Source organism: Ochlerotatus camptorhynchus, unplaced genomic scaffold, assembly GCF_037179485.1.
Source record: "Ochlerotatus camptorhynchus isolate MF236.1 unplaced genomic scaffold, CSIRO-AGI_Acam_v1.1 ptg000598l, whole genome shotgun sequence".
In the NCBI taxonomy this organism is placed as follows: Eukaryota; Metazoa; Arthropoda; class Insecta; order Diptera; family Culicidae; genus Ochlerotatus; species Ochlerotatus camptorhynchus.
This window is the reverse complement of record NW_027041078.1, coordinates 835,260-863,172: the sequence shown is the minus strand read 5'-3', so window position 1 is coordinate 863,172 and position 27,913 is coordinate 835,260. Positions and strand designations below refer to the sequence as shown.

General features: G+C 36.5%; 1 protein-coding gene across 3 annotated transcripts in view; it reads left to right on the top strand.

Annotated features, from left to right (window-relative positions):
- The window catches only part of Syt1 (Synaptotagmin 1), a 68,382-nt gene extending 41,328 nt beyond the window's left edge, over positions 1–27,054 (top strand). For 2 of the 3 annotated variants that reach the window (XM_065237247.1, XM_065237245.1), the window contains exons 7-9: positions 9,957–10,074; positions 10,249–10,382; positions 25,373–27,054. In XM_065237247.1, coding sequence (XP_065093319.1) covers positions 9,957–10,074; positions 10,249–10,382; positions 25,373–25,564 — 444 coding nt within the window. In that variant the 3' untranslated portion in view covers positions 25,565–27,054. The remainder of the gene's footprint in view (positions 1–9,956; positions 10,075–10,248; positions 10,383–25,372) is intronic. The other variant, XM_065237246.1, reaches the window with a different exon arrangement.
- Positions 27,055–27,913: the final 859 nt, after the last annotated feature.

The following is a 27,913-nucleotide window of genomic DNA, read 5'->3' as shown; positions in this document are numbered from 1 at the left end:
TTGCTGAGATGTCAGCTAACAAATAGATATTTTGCAGAGATATCAGCAAAAGTAAATGCCGAGGTAATCGGCTTTTGTAGATTTTACCGAGCTAGATTAAGTGTGCAAGACAAAACGTGTAAAACCCGTACCAAGTGCTTCCAATAAGATTAGATTTTACACCCAAACGTAGAATGTAAGATCTTACAGTTTTGTACAAAAAATTAATCGGATCAGTCAGGAATCACTGCACGATCAAATTGTATAATGTGGTCGTCGGAAGACTTTTCAAATGATTGTGTAAAATTAAAGGTTGTATCTTATGAAGGTTTTGTACGAACAATATGACTCTAGAAGATGTTGTTTGATCCCTACAGACCGTTGTAAGAACTACCATTACATTTTTCGTAAGAAATATCTGTAAAAAAAAAATTCATGCTTACACATATGCCATTTATATTGAGTTAAACTACAACAAGTTATAGTTCATTTTCTCGCTCATTGAAATTAAATTGTAGTTATTAAAGGGTGTACTCGATAAAACTGGCACACACATGCTGTTTTGAGTATTCCACTAACAACTCAATTTCAAAGCTTCATTGCATTTTGCGATATTTTATTAATTTTGCCATTCCTTGTTCAATTTATTAACGAATTATGAATCTTATTTTGAACGGTTTAGATGGTTTAAGTTAAAATGAGCCGAAATCATGAAGTGTAATTTCTGTTCAACTGCACAATATTTTGAAATACACACTTAGAAATAACTAATTTTACACGTGACGAAATCCATCTTTAACATAAAAGCTGAGACGTAAACAAACATGTCATGTAATATTAAGTGCTTCGAGACTGAAAAGTTCGTTGCTCAAGGAAAAGGACGTTTGATTAAGCTATATTTCGCGTTTGTTATGACTCAAATTTATGTCAAACTTGACGCTCGTATATGTCACTCTCAGAGCACCTAAAATTACATGAATATTTCTAAGTGTGTATAATATTTACCAAAAAAAAAGGTATCGTTCCATGAGTCAATAGCATCAATGACGAATGAATTTCCTTGCAAAACCGTTGATTTCAAATTTGAAACTGTACACATTTTTTTTAGATAGCATGTTGTTCTCATGACTATTATATGAGATAAAGCACCTCTCAGACCGTCATAAAAATTACATTTGTACGTTATGGGCCTCCCCTAGCTCAGTCGGTAAAGGCTCAGCTACAAAGCAAGACCATGATTCCCGATCCGGTCTAGGATTTTTTCGGGTTGGAAAATTCCTCGACCTCCTTTAGGCATAGAGTATGATTGTATTTGCCACACAATTATTCTGATGCAAAACGAGCATCGAAAGCTCTCAATTAATAACTGTGGAAATGCATCTAGAACAATAATCTAAGAGCACGCAATAAGCCAATGCGCGATAATCAATAAGCTTGAAATGCGTTGAAGAAGAAGAAGAAAAAGAAAAAGGATAAGAAGACGTTATGAACTAAACAATCTTCAATGAAAATATCAAGTCATTTGGTATAATAGTTTAAAAGTTACAGCTTTTTATGTGTGTCCCATTTTTATCGAATACAACCTTTAATTTAGAAATTAACAACGCATTTCCACTGTGTTCAAAAGGTACTTCCAAAGCAACACACATGTTCTATAACAATTTATACAACCTTTGTATAACTGGTTTTTGTTGCTTAGCAGTTTACTCAACCTAATTCTATGAATTTGTGTTACTTGAGCTATTGCAGAAATGCGTAAACAACTATTGTAGTAAGAAGAATTCTTGGGACGCGACATTGTCCTTCTTTACATGCCATGACAGTAAAATCTTGTTTCAATTCGTTGATCGATCCTAATCTTTGATTGTGTTCAGATTTTCCCCGTGAAATCCTTTATAAAATTAGGTCCTAAATCTATCAACAAGAAAAAGGTTATAACAAATGTTTATGAGATCATACACCTAACGCACTACTTAGAAGTGATCTACTCACATTCAATCAAATTTGAATTATTTTGAAGGCTTGAAGAATTAGCCGAAAATTAAAATTAAATCCTTTGAACATTCACTCAATAGGTCAGGATTAATGTTGAAGGCATACCTGCCTATAATCCTATATGGAAAAGTAGGCATTGCGATAATGTCAGTCGAAGTTACGAAGTGCGATTCCCATGTAAATATTTGAAAAATCATAGTAAATCTAAAATATTTGTTTCAAGTTAAAATCAGTTCTATTGAAACTTGCCTGTTATGTTATATCAGTTAAAAATATGGCAACTCGAAAATCAGAACTGCAACTTCACCTCTGGACGATTGAGTTTAAGTATGGAACTGATATGCGATTAATTTATTTGATGGGACAATCTGACTTAATGTTGTTTTCACAGTTTTTATCGCATAATATGAAAGTAGATGCCAATTGATAGTGGATAGCGTTGTTATCTCAAAATTGACGAAAATCCATAAAGGATAGATATGCGATTATAGGCAGTACAACTCGTCGGTGTTAAGTCAGAGGGGACTAAACTATCCAAATTATAAAAAGTTTAGATAATGATTGCATTGTATCAAGAATTTCCTGTTACTAACATCAAGGACAGGCAAACATAAACAATACTACTAATCAAACGTTATATTCGTGAATTACATAAGAAACAATTCTACTAATCAATCGTTAAATTAGTGAATGTTATGAATTGGGCTGTTAGAGTAATACTCATACGAGCAAAACGGTGATTATTTTCTATTTAATTCCACTTAGCATTTTTTATCAATGAAATCAAAAATTATCATCTTGTTAGCTCTTTTGAATCCATTTTTCTCGATATTGAAAACATTTCACTTAGTCCGATCTGACTTAACACCCAACAACTGATCCAATAGATCCAAATCAAATGGTTAGTATATTCATTCAAGAAGTCATGTTGATCAGAAATCATTCTGAACCATTCTCAGGGAATATAGAGAATACTTAAGTAACTATTTTGATTTTATGAGAATTCTGTAGACCATGATTTAGGCTTGCAGAATGCTTTAAAACCTCTATAAAGCTAGCTATGTTACTTGTGTAGAACTGCAAATGGTTTTCTCCGATTCAGTTTTATTTTGGTAGACTTAAAAGTTCACTGTAATAGTGCAATCTAAATGTTGTTGGATTAGCCAGTGGAAATGGTATAAAGAATCCAGGCTGTTTAGAGAACTGTTATTGGTGGTCAATAGTAAATAGTTTTAAACATTTATTCCGTCACTACTCTATCGACCCATCAATTAAGGAATACACAGATGAATAACATCAACTCAGGTAAAACTATTTTTTGCAAATATACGCCACTGTTTGAAACAAATTCTGTGGAATACATTGGAAGATTAGCATGTAACTCGAATCAGAACTGTCTAAACCATCATAAAAAATAAAGAACATATAATGTTAGGGTCATTAGCTGACATTAGCAAAGTAATCGCAAATCAGCCCTATCTTGAAATTCGATCGATCAGTGGTTAAATTACAGTTCTGCTTTTTGGATAGCCATATTTTTCGCTATAATAAAACATGCAAGCTTCATTGTAACTGATTTTAACATGATACAACTATCAATATTTACATGGGAATTGCACGTCATAACTTCAACCGACATTCTCTCTAGGCCTACTTACTTTTGCTGCCATAGGCAAAATAGTCCTATTTGGCATCTAGTTGCTTTCCTAACTAGACTGTTCGACTAGATAGAGGAATGCTGTCTTAAGTAAAGTTGTGCATATGGACAAGACCTATGGGAAAGTGGACTGTTCAGTTGAGAATTCCACTACTATGTGGCGCTAGTGTACCATTTGCTCGTTGAATTGACAGTTCGATTAGATAGAAGGTTGCTATCTTCAGTAAAGTTATTCAGATGGACAAGTCCTACTGTATGGTGAACAGTTCATTCCTAATCTAAGCGGCGTGTAACATTTGACTTCTAATTGTTCGCTTTAACAGTGGACAGTTCAGTTAAGATTTCAATCACCACGAAACGCTAGTAATTTATTTGGCTTCTAGTAATTGTTGCATGCTAAACTTGACTCCTGGAGTTGATAAAAGGTTGCTTTTCTCAACAAAGTTGTTCAGATTGAACTAGACGTATTGAATGGTGAACAGTGAACAGTTTTGTTTAGAGCTCTCTCTTTCTCTCTCTCACCAGGTGCTAGTGTCCCAGTTGACATCAAATTGCATTTTTTTAACTTTACAGCTCGAATAGAAGGTTGTTGCCTTTGGAAAAATCGTTTCAAATGACAATAAATGCTGGATGGTTAGTAGATCAATTTAGAATTCATTCACCAGGCGGCACAATAAGAAATTAATTACTGTCCAAATTCTGCAACTTCAAAATGTTAGATGATGTGAAGTGTTGTAACAATCAGTTAGTTTTATAAGATCCATTTTAATTAGTGAATTATAACTAGGTGAAAAAGTAGCTTTAATTCAGCTACCGAACGCTAAGTGTAGATATTTGGAACTGCATTTTGAATCTTGAGAATAAATCTTCATTCCAGGATATTGAATATCTTCTAATTTGCTGGAGCTTTTGTTTATTTTTAAGTGTCATTATTTTGAAATTTTTATTAAATGGTGCATCAAATATAAATTTGAACTGATTAAACAAATAAAAATATTCAAAAATATTTATTCATTTAGATTCAGCATCAACAGGCTCGTTACCCCAATGATGATTAGTTAAAACTACTGACTACTGACACTAATAAAGAAATAAACTAAAATCTAAAAACAACTCGTTATGGTTCGTTCTCCAAGAAATTAAAACAGTAAAGGTTCATCGCATTAACTCACGTGACAAGTGAAAGTCAAACATAAATGCAACTCTGTTGAATATTCTTTCAAGACCGATGATAGCGCTATGCATGCCGTAGTTAGTTCAAATCAGTGGCGAGTGAGCATCTGATTGTTTCCTAAGAACCTAGGCTGCACATTGATGTTCATTTGTTCCAATACAGCTGGGCAATCAACTCGATTCTGCAGAACGTCAGCAAACATAGCTCTTAGAGTGACGCGGCGCGTGTTGAGAGGTTCTACACACTTAGAAATTATCGCCGACTTCGGTAATTTTTACCACAATCTCAACAGCTAATCTGTTCGGTAAAATTTGGTCAATTAAATTTAATTGCTTTTAAGCTGCTAGTCGCCGAAATTTGTAGCGTTAAACTGACTCTATTCGCTCAACTCCATTTTGATAATATAAAATCTTTATTAGAATACATTCCCATAATGTCCACCGTGTAAGCAACAAAACTATCAATTAATACTGACACTTTCTGTCATCTCAAAGAATCAATTCAAATGTTGACGTAATGTTTATTGATGGTTGGGCCCGCTAGATATGTTTCACATCGAAAATGCGTCACACATACCAAAACGGCCATACCTACTGTGCATTTAAGGGGCAAGTTGATTCAGGAAACATTGCGTTGAAAGCATCTAACCTAGAAACGTTAAGTGATGCTCCATTTTTCGCTGATGGTTGAGACATGAGCACTAACTCTTGTCCTATCCTTTAATGGCTTATGGCTATAGCGCCATTACTTGCTTTCTGAAAAGGAAAGAGAGAAAGGAAAAGGACAAGGACAAAGGGAAAAGGATTATATGTACTCTATGAACATAAGCAATATTTTTGATTTGAAATATACAATATAAAAATTCATAAGGGAAGTCGTCACTACTCGAGTCTTAACAAGGCATAAATAGTAACAAGAACTAAAATGTATTCCTTTGATTACTGAAGAATCATGTTCCCCTAGTTTGAAGTTGTCAGCACTAGGGTTCGGTCGTAGATCTTATACCAGTAACGCACCATGAAAAGATCATCTACCAGCGTACTGGTTCCTTAAATAAACTTGATTTGCATATTTCAAACTTTAAACAAGCCCCAAAATTACGGAAAACATTTAATTTTCTTTAAAATCTTGACTCCTTTGCATCTATAGTTGCGGTAGTGTTCCTCTAATAGTGGAATTCATTAGAAACCAATGCGCTCCACTATTAAAGGAACCAAAGTTAGCAACTACCACAACTACTGGAACAGAGTTCCTTTTAATGGAGAACAAGTTTTCCCAAAAAAAAAAAGAATTAGAATTTAATCCCAATGTAATATGTTTCCAGCAAATTAGAGGTGGAAAGCTATAGATTATTTATCTTTTTAGGATAGGATTTTTTTGCTTTTTTCTACACCGCGTTATTCGAATGGGAGCTAGATACCCGGGTATCCCGGCGCACACATAACGGTCAATGATCTATCTATTTTAGCTGAATAAGAACTTTCGGGGGTCGAAAAGTATACAGTCAAAAACGAAAAAACTACCATCTTTCGGAACTAAAATATTTCTCAAAATAACGCGTGGGACCCTTCTTGATCATGGTCACGCATTTCGTTGATTTACACAAATTGAACGATTCCATCACTACACTTTATTAAATATTGAAATGTGAAGTAAGTTGTTATCCACTTTAGCATTGAAATTTAATCTTTAAAGAAAAACAAAACTTCTAACTGTTCAAAGCGTGCTCTGGCGTTTTATTTGGCAGTGGATATGGGGCGATTAAAATTAAACTTATTTAAGTTATCAGGATTTTTAAAAACACATTCCTGATTTTTGGGAGCATTTTGTTAACAAAATTTTAATTTAATTTGGTTTATTTAAAATTTAATTTGGGATCTGTGAGGTTAACACAGTTTTATCATTTTTTTTTTCTAATTAGGGATATTATTACTCTCTAATTCTTGCATGATTCCGGAGTAAAGATACAAAATTTGGACGATAATAAGTCTTCATATTGGTGCAGTATGTCTCTCCCCTTAGTTGAGGGGAGAAAAAGAAGCGCTGAGCTTCAAATCTACCTACGTAGCGTAAGAATCCGACAGGAGAGAAAGGGTTTCACACACAAATGTTATTACAATCGCTGTTCTCCAAGTAATTATGGTATAAAACTTGATCTTAGGTATAAGTTCATGGTAACTACAAAAACATTCTAGATACTTTTTTACAAAATTCATAATATTCATGCGTTTCTCATCCTTTGTTTGAAGACGTTGTTTGATTTTAGACCATCGTTACAAAAAAAAAAAGATTTCATTTGAGCTGGGTGTTTTCCTGAAACAAAATTTCCAAATTCGGAAAGCTTTTGAATTGACTGTATTTGCAATAATCACTAATGATAACAAAACAAACCGAAAACTCAAAATCGAGAGGAGATCTTTGCATTAATCGATTCTCAGTATCATGTGAAAGCTGACAAAACCAAAGTATTACAACTCGGATAGTTTCGCTTGATCCAAACTCCAAACATATAGACAAAGAGTTACGAAATGTCATTTTCAGTCAAGCAAAATGTGATATTGATTACCTGATTTATCCCGAATCAATCTTCTCCCTTCAAATCCATTTGAACTGTCCTGTCCAATTCTCTCCTCAATTGAATTGAATAACATCACAAACATGAAAAGCCGTTGAAGCCTTGAAACCACAATTTTGGAATGAGTTGAGCAGATCCAATAGTTGAATGAAGCGTTTTAATATGCTGAAGTTTTTTGACGACAATGATCCCCCCCCCCCCCATGAATTGTGGGTACAAAGTAGCAGGCAGAACTTGTTACACTCGTGTTGATATTCCTTGATGCCCTTTCCTGCCATTTCATAAGCTAATATAATTGTTGTTCTTAGGTACACAAGGGATAAGTTTGCTGTTCCCAGTAATCCTTCTGTTACTGTTTTAACGTTGTTTGTGTCACACCTACTTACTTACATAGTCCCAGAAAACAAATTAGTATTGTCCTTGTTTAGCATAGTACAAAGCGTTTCATTGTTATATTTATAGATGAATGCAAAACTGAAACCATAATAAAGCGAGTTGCTGATAAATTTGAACGCTGTAAAAATATGCTATCATATATACTTTTGCGTACAGTTGTATTTGCGATACATATAATCAGTAGATACGATACAGGCGAACTGTGATTACTTATGCAGTTACAAATATTGTTTTGTTATGTGTTGACCTTTCCATTCGAATCCGTGCTGCTCAAACAGTAAATCGAACCCAATTCGAACTTCCTGATGATTTAAACGAACCAAATCATCCCGTCATTGAAATCTTCTGTGCACTAGACTTCATGAGCGCAAACTTTTGTGGATGCTCCTTTGACGTGTTTCAGCTATGGGAACTCTATAAATTTTAAATTTAATCAACAACAGAGAGATAGCATTGAAAGATTCCTACAATTTGCAATATATGTACTGTTTTGTGACTTTGTGCAGCTAGTAAAATATAAATTTGTGGTAGCGTAAATTTTAGTTGATTTGATCTTGAAAAAAAAAACTGAAATCTAGATCTGCTTTCGGTTGGATTGCTAAGTGTGATATTTATGCGCGATTTCCCTTGATCACAATCTCATCTCAAGCTCCTTTGATCCTTTTCCCTTATATGCTCCGATACACGTTGGTTTTGAAACAAGCAAAACCGTGCAAAGTCACCGATTCTACTTCAATCAGGATAGGATTTCAAGAAGGGATTATCCCATGTTCTGCACTGGCCTGCTGGGATGTGTTTACTCAACGTTAAAATTTCGACAGTTCTATTCTTCAAGCTTATTTCGAGTGAAAATAGGTCTTCATTTAGTCAATTCAAATAGTTTTGAAAACTATGACACCCTAGAGAGTTACAAGTTTTAAAGGAGTTCAAAATAAACAGTTTGTTTGGCCCCCAACCATGATAAGCTCAATGTAATATACCTATATATAAACATATAATCGCGAAAGCTTGTCGGTAACGCTAATATCTTTCTTTTTTTTTTGGCAAAAGCAAAGTTAGAGAATGAGACTATGAGTGTGTAGGTAAGTGAATTATCCGCCAGGACGTGAGAATTGGAGAGAAGTAAGATAGTGAGAAAAGAAGTGAGCATATTAATGCATCGAATTTTTCCGAGCAACGCCAGGGATCTTCAGCTAGTTATAAATATAGAAAGAAATACAAAGACTCAACAATGAAACTCTATAAAATTCTTAGTTGGCTAATATTTCCGACTAGCATGTTAAAATGATTCCACCCCATTTGAAACCAGAGTTTCATCTGAATCATCTTAGAGGTTCATTGTTCTTTCTTTTCCAAACAACCTAGCAGTGTAGATACCATATTGGTAAAAAAGTGCAGTATATGGAATAATCCCAATCATTTGTTGATACCCTGTAATAAACAATCAAAAGACTTCGATGAGACGCATGTTGAGCGCAACACTTGCAAGATGGCATACATTTTAAATTCAACACCCGGTCTGAAATTCCTACATTTAGGAAGTACTTGTAAATACCAACTAATTTCAACTGACAACACCTTACACATTTCCGAGTTTTGTCACACACGTCAAGTAAATGACTTAACCAGAGCAGAAGGTTACCAGTTGAATTCCAACCTCCAAAAACCCTTACCAGAATAGCATCAGAGTCAAAAGCAGAGAAAGGAAATCCAACAAACAAACTCCAAACCTTTTCCCGCTAATCGTTCTTTGAATATATAAACCCAAAACAACTGTAAATGCTATCTTTTAGAAGCACGTAGAAACATTATAACAGAAAAGAAACCAAAACTATTTAAAACCTATATACATATATTGTATTTTCGCTGCTGGTTTTAGAGAATCAAAAAAGCATGATATCCTGAAGATGTCTTTTTTGGTTTTTATTTATTATATTTTTATATATATATATATTTAACTGTGCTGCTAGACCAATATATTTATTTAAACAATAAACCAATATTAGCTTTCTGCCCAGAGCTGCTCCCCAAGCAGTTACCATAGTGATAATGCTCTACAATGTCGGTTTTCTCTCTGTTTTCCATCTCTTTTTTCACTTTTCTGTTGCCTTGGTTTCCCCTTATAAACATTAAAAAAAAAACCTCCCGTCAATTTCAACCATCACCATGACATCACACAGGATAACAAGCTGGGAGACATCTGCTTCTCGCTGCGCTACGTACCCACTGCAGGTAAACTTACCGTCGTGATCCTGGAGGCTAAGAACCTGAAGAAGATGGACGTCGGTGGATTGTCAGGTAGGCATCTTTGACCCAATCAAAATAGCAAAAACAAACTGTCAACTGTCCAACTGTCAAATTTAGCATTTTTAACTTAACTATACATGTAACATATTAACCACACTGGCTATGAATATATATCATGACGAATGTTAACTAACGAAATTTCCCTTCTTTTTTCTTCAATTGTAGATCCATACGTAAAGATTGCACTGATGCAGAACGGAAAGCGTTTGAAAAAGAAAAAGACTAGTATCAAAAAATGCACACTAAACCCCTACTACAATGAGTCGTTCTCATTCGAAGTTCCTTTCGAACAAATACAAGTATGCGAGAATGTATTATACTATCATATAAAAATTCTGTGTTGTGTTGCATGTTTCTATACATGCCGTACTGTATATATATATTGAGCGTTTTCTCCTGCATAGAGTTTATTTCTGTACATGTATGAATCGAATTTAAAACTTACGTTGAAATAATGTAACAATATGGAACACGCCACATTTGATATTTGTCTTCACGAATCGATGGGAGTCGGATTTTAGTTTTGTCCGATTCCATCGTGGAGGAACAATAATTACATGCATACATTTAAACTTACCCAGAAAGCATGCATCCCACTGTACAAGACTTCGATACATACGCCCCAACTTCCCAAAATAACAACTCAAAATGCTTCGATAGCGTCCGTTGTGCTGGCTTTGATTTCGGACAACGGAGCATTTACAGACCAATCGGATACATCAAACACTAAACAATGTTCACAGACATTCAGATGGTATCACACGAAATCGATTCCAAACTAATAAAAACACCCGAAAGTTGTAACACAGTGCAACATCTATTTGTCTGTGGCATGAAATCTGTTGTTGTAGCATTGTAAAAATTTGTCATGTAGTTCATGTTTATGATTTTCGTTTCATTTTTCCATGTTTTCTGTTCAAATGGCACTAACACTTCGTGGGCGCATTAAGCTTAGCACAGCCTACTGTGTTGATCCGATGCTTCAAGGTTGCTTAGATGAACGTTGTTTTAGTGTCATTTTAGTTTTGTGTGAATGCTTTCCATGAAAGAAGAAAAAAAAAATGCTGGAAATGCTTTGTTGTTGGATGAAAGATATAATTAACCGCGGAACCGAATCCAGCACAGCCTTTCTCGTATACTGTAGTTTTGTGTCTATCTGTATATAAAATCCCAACAATGACGGATAATTACCATAATATTGTTTATGTATGTTTGTACTAGAGACAACCAATGAATCTCTACTTCTGTGAATTTCCAACTCTTTCAAAACTCCTTTCTTACTTTAAGTTTCCTCTGGTTAAATGAGAAACAATCGTTTAAAATGTTTCAAAACATTTCTTCAATCACTTGCATTTCGGAGAGTAAGAACCCTAACATTTGACACTGCAGTAACATACTCAGGATAGATACTCAACTCTGAGCACGCCCCATTCCAAAATCACATTTCGAGGAAGCGTGACATTTTTTCGACACTTCTTTTATCTAGTTCAAACCAAGCAATCAAAAAAAAAAAAAACCACATCAACATCACACATGAATAAACCCAAAGGATCACACTACCTAACCGCAAAGCCAGGAGATCTCGTGTGGAAACAGAAGCGTGAGCACATTCCAATCCTTGGGCAAATATGAGAATATAGAGCGTAACCGACTAAGTATTATCAATGTATTTTTTTCTTTTACTAAGAAAAAACTTCTTTTTACATACTAATCTTCCTTCTCTTTTATGAACCAAGAAGCTTCGTGTTCCTAACAGACCGTGTAAGGAGAGTGTTTCCGCACTGGAAGTCTTGCCGTTTATATCGTTTTCCTTTGTCTACGTATTCGCTCATTCTGATAACATATAATGTAATTTGTCAAACGTTTTGTTGTTTCATCTTCCACTATTTCGTTACTTTCAAGACAATCTTTTCGTGCTACCTGTTGTTCTTATCAAATTTCTCCCAAAACAAAGATTGACGCGAAATATTTAAATATTTTGTCACTTGGAATGGAAACAAACGAAACAAACAAATGCATTTGCTTAACTTTGACAAAAAATAACACAGTTTTGATCGAGTATCAATACATTTCCGTTTACAAGTATTTCTAGAAACAACCGAAAAGAAATATACCAACACAAAATAAACGAGTAGGATTTTACACTAAAATACTTGAAATGCCAAATCATCATCATCAACCCCTATTATAGGTGCGATAGTTTTTCAATCTTAACCAGTCGTTTAAGTTGACGCTTAATGTAAATACTATCCCACCTATACGGGTATCCGTGATGATCAAAAAACAAAGCGGAGCGCGCAACGGTGTCTGCATGGACACTTATCCCCTTTCCAACATAAACAAAGATAACACGTCGATGCAAACACCTACAACACGCACATCTGCATAAACATAAAAAAATATACAAATAACTAAAACTCCCCTCCAGAAGGTAACATCTATCTCTCTATCTATCACTATTTTTGTTTTTTTTTTTTTTTAAGACTTCACAGAAGAAAAGAAATTGCAAGAAAATGGTTCAACGGGTTGAATTCTCCGCCAGCGACTCCGTTGAACTGTTTTCTTGTTTCCAAAAACGGCGGAAGACTTTCTCAACGGTTGCTTAGATCCAAGGCAGTTTGGCATGCACTGCCCCATCAACGTGTCATAGATCTGTTTAGTTGGATTTGCATGGAATGTTTTGTATTATTTCCCTATATCCACCCACTAGGTCCTACATATATGAACCAGACGTTGTCTTTTCTTCATCGGGGCGTTTCGATTTGCTTATTTATAGACTGTTACTGCGTTTGACAAGCGAATGGAATAGGTTCAAAAGGCTGTCCATTAACAGCTGCGGTAGTAAAGGGATCACTATTTTTATGCATACATAGTTTATGGACGATATGTTCAATTCAAAAAATTGTTGGTTCATGAACAGAAAAGAATGTTTTTTTTTTCATAGGAATATACTATAATAGAATAATTCAACTAGCAATTACATGTACCTATTTCTTAGAGGTGGTTTTCCAGCAATATGGTCTACAACGCGTGGACCGAATGTTTATGGGTACAATAGACCAAAGGGGCTGCCAAAGTAGTACGATAGCGACTCTTGATATAGAATGATTATTTTTATTTATTGTATTTGATTATAGCGAAGATAACATATCCAGAAGACTGGCCACCCATCAGATTACTTAGACCGTTCGCAATGCTGAGTTTCAAAATTGTTTCAAACTACTCGTCAATTCTATAATTTGAAACTGTCAAAAATAAAACTGCAACACGATCAGCGCAACGCACAGTTCTAAAACATGTTTGTAATCATCAAGTTCCATAAACTTTACTGTTCTCTAATGAAGTTCTCCGTTTTTTTTGTGGAGCTCTTCGAAACATCTTCAACACATCCAAAGAAATTTGAAACAGAGTTCCATTCGTGTTTCAAACTCGCTCAGAAATAAAACAGAATAGTCGAGCAGTTGCAAATCTGGTGCAAAATAGTGCTCGAATAATGAAACTGCAACTCAGCATTGCGAGAGGTGCGTTTCTGTTCTAGTTTCAAATTGAAACAGTCCTTATAAAATACAACAGCATTGCGAACGGCCTTACACACTCCAATCGAATTTGAAAGCAAAGACCCAACCTAAAACGAAAGGTTTGCGTATTTGCTCTCATTTCTATCCGGTGGTTTCACATTTGCTCAAGAACTATTGTATTTGTCCCATGGATTCTGGCAGAGTGGTCAGTCTTTTTGATATGTAATCATCGATTATTGCTACTGTGAATGAAATTATTTGTCCCATGGTTGTAAAAGAAACATTAGATAAATTATTATTATAGAACCGTTTTAGTTAGCGCAATCAGACATAGTTTTAAGATTTTAGTCCCTTACAAAATTAATTCATGGATGAATTTAAATATATTAAAAAAACACATAATTTACATTGATATTCCGTAAGTACATAGGGCGATATCAAAAACAATGACTTAATTAGTAAAATCCTGGAGTATTATAAACCCTCTAGTCATCCCACCTGCGCCATTAAACGGGGGATGATAATCTCTATCCGGTTTTTTTTCTCTTCGATAAATTTCGCTTTACGATGACGCCAGAATTCTTTCACATCGCAGTTGGCCTGCGTTCAATCCCAACTGAGGTCTTTGGGATTCATTGAAAAATCGCTTGTCACGTCCCATGCTGATGGGTTCGATATGTATGGTCAGTAATTGGAAAATTAACAATAACTAAAAAAAGAGTTTGAAGTCATTGTTTATTTTTGGAAGCTACACATTTAGAAAAAAAAACTAATTTGATACGTGCCGTAATTTTATATTTGACGTAAAAATGAAACGTAAGCAAATTCGTTATGTAAGATTAAGGGCTCAGAGATCGAAAAAAAGGCAACGCAGGAAAACATCCGATTGATTGAAGTAAAACTTCATATCTTTTACGCTTCAATGTCGATGTCAAATCATAAGTGACGCTTGTCAGCCTAAGAACACCTAAATTTACATGATTTGTTGTGTGTGCAGGTTCTTATGAAAATCAATCCGGAATGGGGAAATGTAACTTTTGACAAATTCTCTGTGATGTCCCGGGTTGGAAATACTATTTGCATACACACTTCTTCTTCTTCTTATTCGCATTTCAAGCTTATTGCTTAGTATGGAACGGTTCGACTGGGAATTGATGTGTATTGTGAATGGCTGTTCAGTCTCGACAAAATCAAAATACTGCTATTTAATTTTTGTCCAACGTTTCGGTCCGTTTGGTCCCTGAAGAAGGTCCCAAACGGACCGAAACGTTGGACAAAAATTAAATAGCAGTATTTTGATTTTGTCGAGACTGAACAGCCATTCACAACGCTTATTGCTTAGCGCATATTAGCTTATTGCGTGCTCTCAACTTAGTGTTCTAAATGCACTTCCACACTTATTAATTGAGTGCCTTCAATGCCAATACCAATGCATGAATTTGTATATTGTGTGGCAAAAGCACAATGATACTCTATGCCCAGGGAATTCGAGGAAATTTTCAACCTGAAAGTTTCCCTCTACTGGAGCGGGATTCGAACCCGCCACCTCCGGCTTGGTAATACCGTGACTTTACTGACTAGGCTATGAGGCCCCATATGCATACACACTTAGAAATATCTAATCTTACACGTGACGGAATCCATCTTTGACATAAAGGATGAGACGTAAACAAACATGTCATGTAAAATTTAGTGCTCAGAGACTGAAAAGTTCGAAAGTACGTTTGATTGACCTGAATTTCGCGTCATTTATGATTCAATTTTATGTCAAAATAGACGCTCGTATATGTCAGTCTCAGAGCACCTGAATACAGATAGGGCTTAGAACTAATTTTGGGCCTACCAAGCACAACCTGCCCTTTGCCTATATTTTTCGAGCTGATTTTTTTCGAAATGGATTTTTTTTTCACTGCAGACTTCTTCTAAATGTACTTACCTTTCCGTACGTACTGTAAGATTTAATAGAAAATTACAAATTGTTGAGATATCGTTAAAAATCTAACACTGCTTCTAGACGCCAAACTCGGTCTACGGATTCTAAATTTGGGCTAACGCATTGAAGCGCCATTGAATTCACTTCGGCCTATTGGATGAAGATAAAAATTGATTCGGTCGGAGCGAGTGTTTTTGAGAACAATGGGTGAAAAAATTCATAACACGCATTCTTATTGACTTCGTTCGGTAGTTTTTGAACTAAAGTATCGCACCAGACTGTTTGAACTAAAGTATCGCACCAGACTTGTTAACGCCGAAATCAAGCATTTATCGGATGTTTTCTGCTCGATAGGCTCAAAATGGGCGATTAGGCCGCAGTACTTCTCTACCCTATGTACTGAAGACCAGGGAGCCACTCAATTGAAGCCCTCTGCTATTTCCATAAGAGGCAAACTAGCTGAAGCCTCTATAACAAAAAAAAAATCAGAATTAACAGTTTCACGCCAAATGATGAATCGGAAAAATTCGACCATCTCCTATTCGCATGAAACTTTTCATAAATGTTTGCTATGGGTAGACATTCACATTTTGCTGAAATTCGGCCATTTTTGATCTTGTAAAATTTTCAAAATAGCAATTTTGCAATTTTTCAAAAAATTGTAGCTCGAAAACGGCATTTTTGATATAATGACTTCTGAAACAAAGTTGTAGAGAAACATCATATTTTTCTGGACAAAATATTAGAACAATGTTTTTGATAAATCTAAGTAAAGCAAACCTAAATACTTCATAAATAAAACAGTGAGAAGGCTATTTTCCATTTAATTCCACTAAATTAATGTTGGTATCAAAAAATCTAACCCCTTTAAGTACTTATCCCCCAGGTAAGAATGTCAAGATCTCAGGTATGAAAATAAAACTAAAATGTGTAGAATCGGAACCTAGCGAACTAATAATAACCAAAGATTCAAGTAAAGTAATGGATAAAAATCTATACAACTCTCTAATAAGGAAAATCCCCAAAGGCTTGGTAGCCATCATAATGAGGTAATGCAATTTGGCTATTAGCGGTTATCCAGCTACTTGCTAATTCAAGCGTAACTATTCAAATCGACGTATCTGCTTTTGTAAACAATCACTTCAATCGATGATTTGTCTTAGCTGCTAACTCACCCCCACGCAAACAACCACCATAATCAGGTAAGGGAATCTTCCCCCTACTAGCTGGTGTTGTGAGTGAGCTAGCAGTTGCCACAAATTGTCGATTGAAGTGATTGTTTACAAAATCAGATACGTCGATTTGAATTGTTACGCTTGAATTTATCCATTCCAATCGACAGAATTGTCCAAAACGTTTTTACAACGCTCCAAACTTCTCAGGTGAGTGTGACTATTGTTGGCAGCCTGTTTTTCTTCGGCAGCCTTTCCATTTGAAATGCGTGAAATCAGCAGTTCTATTTATTATCGGCAACTCGAAATCAGCCACATTTTGTAGTGCACACATTTCATTTAAAGCAAAATATGGCATAGCCTCGGGCATAACGGGATTGCCCAGTCGTAAAACTGCAATCAAATTGAAGCTGAAAGACTAAGGAATCGTGTGAATACATTCAGTAACGTGTTTTGATGGAAAAATACAGTGAAATTTTAGTTTCCGAAAACAGTCAATGGATGCCAAAGCCGACATTAACCCTATTAAAAAATTGACAAAAATCGCAGATCAAGAACCTTTGGACATTTTTTTTTAACTTTTTGCTAGAACGGTTTTTAATGGAATTAAAAATAAATTTAAAGCATTTTCTGTGACTGTGTATTTAACTCAAAAAAGCGTACCACCAAACAGTTCAAAAATTAGACCAAAAGTTCTTGCTCTACGAGGGTTTTGATCATTCCAAATGTTTGCATTGTCATAAGCTTTTCTTTTTTTATTGGAATTTCATAAACTGGGCAAACATATTTTTAAAAATTGGGTTTTTAAATATTTTTTTTATTAATTTTTAATAAAAAAAAAATTTTGTTTATTTTTCCCAAAAAGACAATATTTTACTCTTTGTCTTTATTTCAGACGTGATTTCGAGCAGATATGCCACTTTCGTGCTACAACTTTTAAAATAAATTAAGGACGATATTTTGAAAGTATTTTAGATTAAAAATTGCCAAATTGTAGCAAAAATTTGAGTCATTCCCAAGTCATGCACAGTTTCATAAAAATCGGAGAAGGTCGATTCAAAAAATAGTCTGCTTGGAATCGCTTAAATGCGAATGGCTATGATCTTAAAACGCAAAATGAGCGCAAATAAGCCGAAAATAATGCCTTAAAATCGCATATATGGTCTAATAACGCCAAAATGGCATTGCATAAATATGGCAAAGTTTTTTTTTTACTGGGTTCTTATTTGTAAATAGAGGAGCAAAAATTAATAATCACTAAACAAAACCAAAAAAACTACAAGGGACAGCCCTATGGGGTTGTACGCAATGATGACGTAGGACTACGTGGTCTTATATAATAAATCTTATTTGTTAACTGCAGCAGAAGCCTGTGTTTAGTGTAGAAATAGGAATTTGAGCAAGGTTCTCTCTGTTTATACTATTCAGTATGACGCGGTTGACATAGTTGGCCCACAGCGACTGACGAAGAGCTGCTGATTCAGATCAATAGCAGTGCGGCTTCTTCCTCCTTCTATGAATGCTCATGTGGAGTGCAGCTCGCTGCTTCCAGGCAGCCTTTCGTTGTGTACTGGAGAACAATGTTCAACGCCACACGTCGAAAGTAACGCTGCTGCTGCTGATGTCGACGACCGGACACCACCACACACGGTGATTGGAACTGAATCCGATCAGCGGTTGAGGCCGGCCTTGATAGCTAGCTGCTTGCGGGGAGCCTTTCGTTGTGAACCGGAGAACACCACCACTAATCACGCGGTTATTGAATAAACTCGTTTGGTGAGACCGGATGGAATTCAACTTTGAAATCTGTGCTAGGGAAATCGCTTTTCGCAGGCAATCGGTGATATTTTTAATTATAATAGAACGGTTGCACATTCATGCAAACTTCCAATAGCATCATTTTGAAAAATGATAGTCTTAAATTTATCAGATGCGTAGGAATACTTCTGATCGATTGGTGAGAAAATTATTGAAATTGGTCCAGGGACAGCTGAATTATTGCCGTTCAAAATCTTTCACAATTATGTTATATGCTCCATATATAAATCACAGACGTAGTCCTACGTCAAAAAATCCTGATTACAGCCCTGTATAAGCGTCATAAATTCCCTCAGCTAAAAACGTTAAGTCCAGGATTTGTATCATATTAAGATGTCGGAAATTTATTTACGGTGAAATCGGGAGAAATTGAGGAGTTAGTGAAAGATCACCTACATTTTAACCCATTAGCGCCCAAAGATCTAAGTATAGAGGAGCATTTTTTTTCCTTAACAGAAATTGAGAACGTAAATTATGTTTTCAATGTCCTTAACATCTTGTTTTCAAATTATGTGAGAATAATCCGTGGAAAAATCACGCATTGTCCGGAGGTCAAAAACGACTTGGGCGTAAAGTGGTACATATCTGAAACAAGATCTGGTAACAAATCATAAAAGATATACCTACTCTCAAGGTGGGTCAAGTTGATCAAAAATATGCAACGTCATTTAAGAATGGTCCCATATGTAGAATTATGCGTATGGTACACTGCACATAAAAGCATAACTGTCCCATATATCTGCTTGATTTCCTATTCATATGGGATAGTTATGCTTTTATGAGCAGTACCGTATGCGTAATAATGTTTGCACCATTGAGCAATGTCAAAATTTAAAAAAAATTCTCGAAAATTTCGTTTTCGAGTTTATTTATTTATTCAAAGGGCGGATGTTTCTCAGAGCCTTAACTATGTTAATCATCGATCGAGTTTCCACTTGCTGCAATTACGGCCTTCACACGCTTCCGGAATACATGGCAGTTTCTAATAATGTAGTCTGGATCCATTTATCTCCAGGTACGGGTCAATGTTTGTCTGAGGCTTGCTGTACTCGGATGGCGTTTAGAACAAGCCTTGGCCTTCATGACGCGCCATATTGAGTAATCCAGCGGATTAAGATCGGGGCTGGATGGCGGCCACATATCCTTCGCCCAGAACGGAAAATGTGCCTGCAACCACTTCTGAGTGCGGTTCGAGGTGTGGCACGGAGTCCCATCTTGTTGAAATACAACATTTGGCTTCGAACCGTACTGTTCTTTGATCCACGGAAGAACATACTTGCTTAAAATCTCGATGTAGACCTCCGTGTTGACCTTGTTGCCTTCTGGAATGCCATCGGAAGCCACCAATCCAAACACCATAACGCTAGATACACGTTCTTGTGCTCGTCGGCCACGTCTTTTACCGGAAGAGAACTAATATACCGGTCGGTTCTGGAATTTGATACGGGATCGACGGTAAACATGCTCTCGTCGGTGAACAGGATTACCGGATTTTTTCGCTTAAGGAAGTTCAAGATTTTCTTGCATTGTTCGACTCGTAGCTCCCGAATGCGGTTGGTAATCATGTGAGTTTTTTTTCCGTGCCCTCGACTTCGCCCCGCAATCTTCCTTTACGATCTTCCGTGCCGTAAAGTCACTGATCCCGTGTTCCTTTGCCATTTTCCTTATTGAACGCACTCGAATCTTCCTTTTGATAGCAACGACAACCCTCGGAACCCGAGCTGACCTCGGAAGACCTGTAGCCACCTTCGCGGATAGTTGTACTTTCTTTTCTCGGTCTAAAACCCTTTTGACGGTCCACCGGGACACTCCCACAGCGATTGAAATGTCTTTTTGCGACATTCGGCGAGGGAAAAATCCCGAATACGCTGCCACTTCGTCATGGTGCAACTGTCGAACTAAGTAAATCATTTTCTTTTATACACAGCCTACTACGGTAGGTTACGTGCATGCAAAGAAAACCAAGACATTTTATGCACAGGTGAAACGGGAACCTTATTTGTACGATGGTGCAAACATTATCACACATACGGTACACTTCTTGGAATTTAACTTTAATCATAACCATGAATCAGGACAAGATTGCCCCCAAAATGATCTACAACATCCCTTGAATAGGAGAATAAAATTAGTTTTTCACCAATTTTAGAAGTATGCCACTTACCCTCATCTTCTTCATCGTCTAGATCGTTTAACACTTCATCAGTTTCGGCTAGACTTATCCTGCGATACGTTTCAGTGAATTGGTAAACGGCGTCGATGGCAGCATACTCTTCGTGTAGGAATAGTCGGGATTCATGATTAACAATTTGCGATTTCCGCATATGCGTAACCGTAGCCACCATATTCTGACCGCGGTCGGTTGTGATCGTATACATTTTGTTATATATCTTCAGCACCTCTTGCTCGATTGTATCTTGCAGCTTTGAGGATGTTTGGCTACCGATCATTTCTTTTACCACTGAAATGAATTAACAAAATGTATAGGTATAAAAGTATTTTAAACATAAAGTTGGTGGCTTACCTAGACAACGACAAACAATCTTTCCTTCGTGGTAATACCTCTATGGTAATACTGCGCTGTAACCCTGAGGGAACGATGATTTCAACGAGAAGCACTGTCAATTTTTACATTTATCATTTTTACTTGTATTTCAGATGAAATTGCTTGCCGCGCAAGAACCGCTGCTTCTGACTAAACCTCTGGCAATTTTTTTGGATACACTTAACCAATGTTTGAAAACCTATCCACTCTGGAACGTTTAGCGGTAGCGAGTTTACCGTCGCAAGCTGCATGGTCAGCGATTTCACAAAACTGGACCAACTAATTTCTATTTTTTTTTTATAAATCGCTGTAATGTTGGCTACTTTTCTCGTGGTTCTAGAAGAAAAAGTCTCAAAATAATGTTTTATTTCAAAGTTCAAGTGGTAGTAAACGTCATTTTAACTGCTCCAATGAAGTGGTTAATTGCCGTCTCTCGGTTCGTATTCACCAACAATTTTTCAGTTTTTTCTTGTGTGGAGTGTGAGGTTCATCAGCTTCGGCAATTTTAATCGGGGTTGATGGTAGACCAATAGCTTCCAGCTTCTGTGGATATTAGGATTTTACATGTCTGAGAAAGTTATCGTGATTCACTTTTCCGATCTGGACATACCTGCAGTGGCCTCGATCAGTTTTCCACCTTTTCTTTCTGCGTGTTCCGATCCATTTTCGGAAATGCAATTTTCTTCGCTTTTGCACGACTAGAATAGTAATACGTTTGACAAAGTTTTGTCCAAATAGATCAATGAAAATGCTGAGGTTCAGAACTGTGCTGTGGCTATCGCAGTATTTTACATTTGATTGTCGGTATACAGTAGCGCCAAAAGCATGCTGTGGTGAGTTCAAAACTTGACCATCTAAATTGATCAATTCAACGAAGAAACAAAGAGAGGATGAAACTGAGCAGCTTGCTTCTCTTATGAACTTAACTCGCCACTGTAATGAACCAAGCTATTTTCTTCCTCTCTCATTCGTAAGAGAGTTGGAATAATGGTTCGCCAAAATCAATTGTGAGATTCACACTGCTTGGTTCAGCTCACAGATTCATTTGTTATTGGAATACAATATTCATACATGAGTTTTGGTGTTATAAATCATGCATGAGTTTTTGAGCATATGAGAGCTCAATGAGATTGTAATTGAAACGATTTTCCGAACACTGCTCGCACACAAAACAAACGGTAGAATAACATTCGAGCAAAAATAAAATTTTCAAATAACTATCATATGACATGTGTGATTTCGTTCTAATGGATCAATGGAAATGCTGAGGTTTTGACAGAACTGTGCTGTGGCTACCACAGTATTTTGCATTTGATCGTCCATATACAGTAGCGTCAAAAGCATGCTGGGGTGGTTTCAAAACTTGACACCAATTCCTTAATTTGGTGTAAATTAAACAATTTCTGATCAGACATGTTATTACTAGGACATCATTGCTTGCTATTTGCTTGCACACAAGCATAACATCAGCAGCTCTTATTATGATAAAAACTAATAAAATACATACATTCATGACGGTCTTCGGCGACAGTGTCGTATGACAGAGCTTGTCATATGACATTTCAGTTTGGTGCTGTACTATGATAGCTTGTTTTGCAAGTGTCGGAGGCAAAGGCAGTCGATTATCACAGAAAATGTGTCGACTACCATGGCCGATTACAAGACTGGTTAGCATCCATGCTTTTCACGCTGAAAGACTTGAGTTCAAACCCAGCCCGGACATGTCCGGGACCTAAAATGTGTTACAAATAAACATTAAAAATGGTAGTTCAACAAGACGTTAACAGCAAAACTTGAAGTTATGTTGCTTGCATTTGAACAACTCTTGACTGCATAGTGAAAGTATAGTATGATATCAGATTCAAAGTGTTTTTATGTTATTTCATACGCAAAGTTTCCGATTTCAGAATTGGTTGAAAATGCTATCTAATATGAAGCTTTAGTGTGATAATTTATTAGCTAGAGAATGGTCTTAGAAGAGGGTAGGTAGATAGTTCCGTTAGAGTACGGTAAAGGGCGAACACGAAATTATTGCGACACCGAAAATGTCATGCCAATTTTCTTATAATGTTTAGAGTCAAACCACAATTTTAGGGTAGTTCTATACATATATTTACTTCAAAAATCAAAAGAAAAGTTAATCGATGGAGCCTTGAATGTAAAATTGAACGCATTTTCACTTGATGCCCTCCATCAAAGTCTTTACAGTGTCATCCGGTACCAGTTTCTCAGTTTTTTTTTTCCATTTTCTTAACATGTCCTTCTCATTTTTGACTGTCTTCTTGCTCTTCCGAAGTTCCCGCTTCATTACTTCCACCGGGCGCAGCTCCGGACAGTTTGGCGGATTCATGTCCATTGGAACAAAATGGACAGAATTGGCCTCATACCACTCCAGGACACTTTTAGAATAGTGGCATGATGCCAAATCTGCGGAGCTTCGTCGTGCTGCTGCAAGAACGGCAAAAAGCGCTTCTCGAGGCACTCAGATTTGTAGATCTCGCCATTTACTGTGCCCTTTGTCACGAAAGGCTCACTCCTCAGTCCGCAAGAGCAGATGGCCTGCCAAATGAGATATTTGGAGGCGAACTTCGACATTTTCTTCTTCTTAAATTTGTCGTCCACATCGAACTTGCTCTTGCCGGTGAAAAACTCCAACCCCGGAATTTGCTTAAAATCGGCTTTTATATACGTTTCGTCGTCCATCACACAGCAGCCATATTTTGTCAGCATTTTCTCGTAGAGCTTCCGTGCCCGAGTTTTAACCGTCGATTGTTGCTGCTCATCGCGGTTTGGGAAGTTCTGTACCTTGTATGTATGTAGTCCAGCTCTCTTCTCTGCATTCTGGACGTAGCTCTGCGACATGCCGATCTTTTTAGCCAAATCACGGCTTGAGACGTTGGGATTTGCTTTAATCATCCGCTTCACCTTTCCCTCCGTCTTTTTGTTCTCCGGTCCCGGTTTTCTTCCAGCTCCTTTGCCGTGGTCCAACGTCAACCGCTCCTGGAACCGCTTCAACACTCTGGAGACGGTTGAATGGTGAATGTTCAACATTTTTCCCAACTGCCGGTGCGACAGGTCAGGAAATTCCAGGTGTTTGGAAAGAATTTGTTCTCTCAACTCGCGTTGGTTCACCTCCATTTTCGTTGAATCGAAAAACACGACTTCGAGTTTGACAGCATGTACACAATACACATCAATTAGAAAGTGTGCAAAATTTGGTTGATTTTTACCCAATGGTAAAAAAGTTATGCCCTGTTGAATGTGTCGCAATAATTTCGTGTTCGCCCTTTAGTATGAAAATTGAATAGAAGTTGAAAATGAGCGAAGGGCCATTAATGCGACAGTGCAAGTCAAACGCACACTCTCTGCCTAGCCCGTACCATGTACGTGGAGATTTGAAGTGTGTCTTCAAATCTACAGAAAAAAATATCAGACGTATGTCGCGACAATTGAACGCAAAATGAGTTCTCATTATTATAGGAACTTCAAAATTTAATATCGATTTGCTTTCATTCGATTCGGGAACGCGCTGCTCCCCCACTGCTCTTTCAATCTGTATTGAGAACCCCATCAACTGTGCCAAATTTGGACGAATTTGGTTGCGATAATCCCAAACATATTTTAAGATTTATCTTACTGGATAGGGGTGTCTGTTTTGATCGAAGCAGCAATTTTTCACCGTAGTGAAGAATAATATGTAGGTATGTAGTAAATGAAGACAACTTCGGAAGTAGGCATGATTCGTCCTTTAAAAGTATTAAACTTTCGTGTTTCTTATATCCAATTAACTTAAAACTTACAACTCATCAATTACACATTAAGCCTCGCAATTACCCATTGGTCTTCAAAACTGCAATAGCAAAACAGAATAAATTTAGGTTCTATAAATCTATAAAAGTTGAGTAAAGCAAAATTGTAATTTCTGCTTCATAACTAACTGGCCCAGCTACCTACTGCCTGAAAAAAAACCGTCTACACATTAAACAAAATTGTATGCAGCATGATATAGATAAATTTCTAGATTTGATTTGAAAAAGTCTTCCGCCACTACTCACGTATCGTTTTACTGTAAAAAAAGCAAAACAGTTTGTAGCGTAGCTCCTCTTTGGTAAATGGTGTAAATCTATTGTTGTTGGAATTATGTGCGAGAAAACATTATCCAATCAAAGCTGAATGTGTTTCAACCATGGAAACGGCCTCCTGCGATACGCTTACTAATCAAAACTAATTTTCCCGTTTCTTCTCGCTATTTTCTTCTACCTCTAACAACCAAAAAAAAAACCAAACCACCTCCCATTCGCAGAAAGTGAATCTGGTGGTAACTGTGGTGGATTACGATCGCATCGGTACGTCGGAGCCCATTGGTAAGGTCGTTCTAGGCTACAACGCAAGCGGTACGGAGCTGCGTCATTGGTCCGATATGCTGGCATCGCCGAGACGTCCGATCGCACAATGGCACACCCTGAAAGACCCGGAGGACGACAAGAAGGACTAAGGCGGACCAACACCGGTGGATAGTGGTGGTGAATAAAAGCCACCATAGCAAAACAAACAAAACAAACCAAAAAAAAAAAAACGAGAGACAAGAGACACTGATTGGATCAGCAGAAGAATCATAGTGGACGCATTAATTGACTAGGAATAAAAGAAAATCACATATACACTAATCGAACAAGGCAGTGGATGTGGCGAGCGAAAACTAGGCACTGTTGAGGTTGGATGGAACATCTTGATACGATGGTTAATTCGATTCACAAATAACGAAGCTCTATCAGGTTTATGTAAAAAGAGGAAACAAAAATGTTAATGTTTATTTCGTTTTTTCTTGAAAATATGTTGAAACACTAGTGGAACGCCATTGGACGGAGTTATATAATCGGTCGTTATAAAAATCAATGAGAAAATCCATAAAAAAAATAGTTTGGTTTTTGGGTTTATTTTTCGAATTGTTATTAAAGAATTGGAAATTTATCTAAATTTCGGCTCCGACAATGGCGTTCCAGAAAAAAAAACGTGGTTGAAAATTTGAAACTAGCTCAGTTTTCTATGCGTAGCATATTGATAGGGTTATGAACGTATTAAATTGAACTATGGAACGTGGAGTAGAACGGAACATTCGGTCGAGAACCCAGAAAGTGCGCCTATTGTGCATCTTTTCTAGCCGCTGCATATCTCTAAGTGAACTGTGAGTCACTGCGTGACGGACAAAGGATACATTAAACTAAAAACTAAAAACAAATACAAAACATTAGCATCGATGCCTCGTTGATTGGTTGAATATGGTTATGAGTTTCTTTACTAGCGACTAATTCACGCATACAAGCAAAGTCACAGCCACACAATTGATGCAACTCAATAGATAGCTCTGAAATGCGAAAAGATTAAAATTAAGATCAATAAAAGCAAAACGTAAAAGAAACAATATACATGGTCCCAATTCGATGTCGTAGAAAAGAAGCACAATAATAGCCTAAATCATGATAAGCAGACGACAGTCACACCGACAGTTTGTGAGTAGGTAAATCAAAGGTGAAATGTAATTCAACTTGAAGTAAAGCAGAAATAAATGTGTTTTAGGACTTTTTAATTAGGCAAGGATGACGACTTTCGTATTTGAATTCGATCGATAGATGAAAAAAACATATGCTGAAAGAACGAATGGCAATGGGTGTAATGTATAATAAAAATAAACTGAGCTAGAAATACGAAAGTCTTGACTTGTTTTGCATGCTGCATTCATTACAATTGTGTGGATTTTTCGATTCCGGACAATATACTGGAAAATAGAGGAAGCAATTTTCAAAAAAAAAACCCCTTTTTTACGTTGTAGTTTGATTACGCTGCAAAGTTAATTTTGTTTAAAAATGTTAGTATCTTGATACGAGAGGAAGCCTTTGCATATTCGGCCATCCAAGAAGGATCGATTCCAAGGCCGAATTGCTGAACTCTGCTTCCTAGGCGAGACCACAACCAGCTATGTAAAAATAGTAAAAACAAATGAAAATAAAATCTACCAAAGGAGCTTTTGACTTTTTGAACACCTCACCGAACGAACAGGATAAGTCTAGGACAAAAGTTCACAATCAGGCATTTGGTTGCTCATCACGATAGTAGCATTCCACATACACACTCACACAAGAAATAGAGAATGACACTATTATTAAGGTAATTTTCCGTCAGAAGCAAGTATGGGTTCAAAAATTCCATAGATTACTGTAAATCAGTTTGATGAAATATTATTACGAAAACAGTACTTCTTGTTGAAACGAAAAAAAAAAGAAAAGTTATAAAAAAAATGCTATTTACCGTTAAATAAGATGATCTATCTATTGAATTATATATACATATTATAAAGTTGATCAAATTTGAATACGAATATTCCCATAAAATACAGTATTTGTACACTCAGCTATATCAGTTCAAAAATTCTAATGGCATTAGCAACGCGATAAACTCTGTATAAAATCTCTCAACAACAGAAAAAAAAAGCAAACTTTGTATCTATAGTCATGTTCAGAAAAAGCTATATGTCAGGAGACTCCAGGTGTTGGCTAAATTTTGTACCACGAACTTCATTTCATTGGTGTAAAATTTAGTAACGCAAACATCTGAAAGCCTTCAAGTCCTATCCCTTCCTTTCCTAAAAAAAAAACAAAGACGCAAGTATAAACGTGATTTACTAGTGATCTACTAAATATCATAACTACTAGAACTAGTATCTCTAGTGATTTCACTGTTAAGACTAAACATTTCAATGTAAACCTGTTCAACGAATCCAGAAAACAAGTATTTCTGTTGCTGTTACTTGATTTGACCAATATACAAAGTTTACCAACCAAAGACA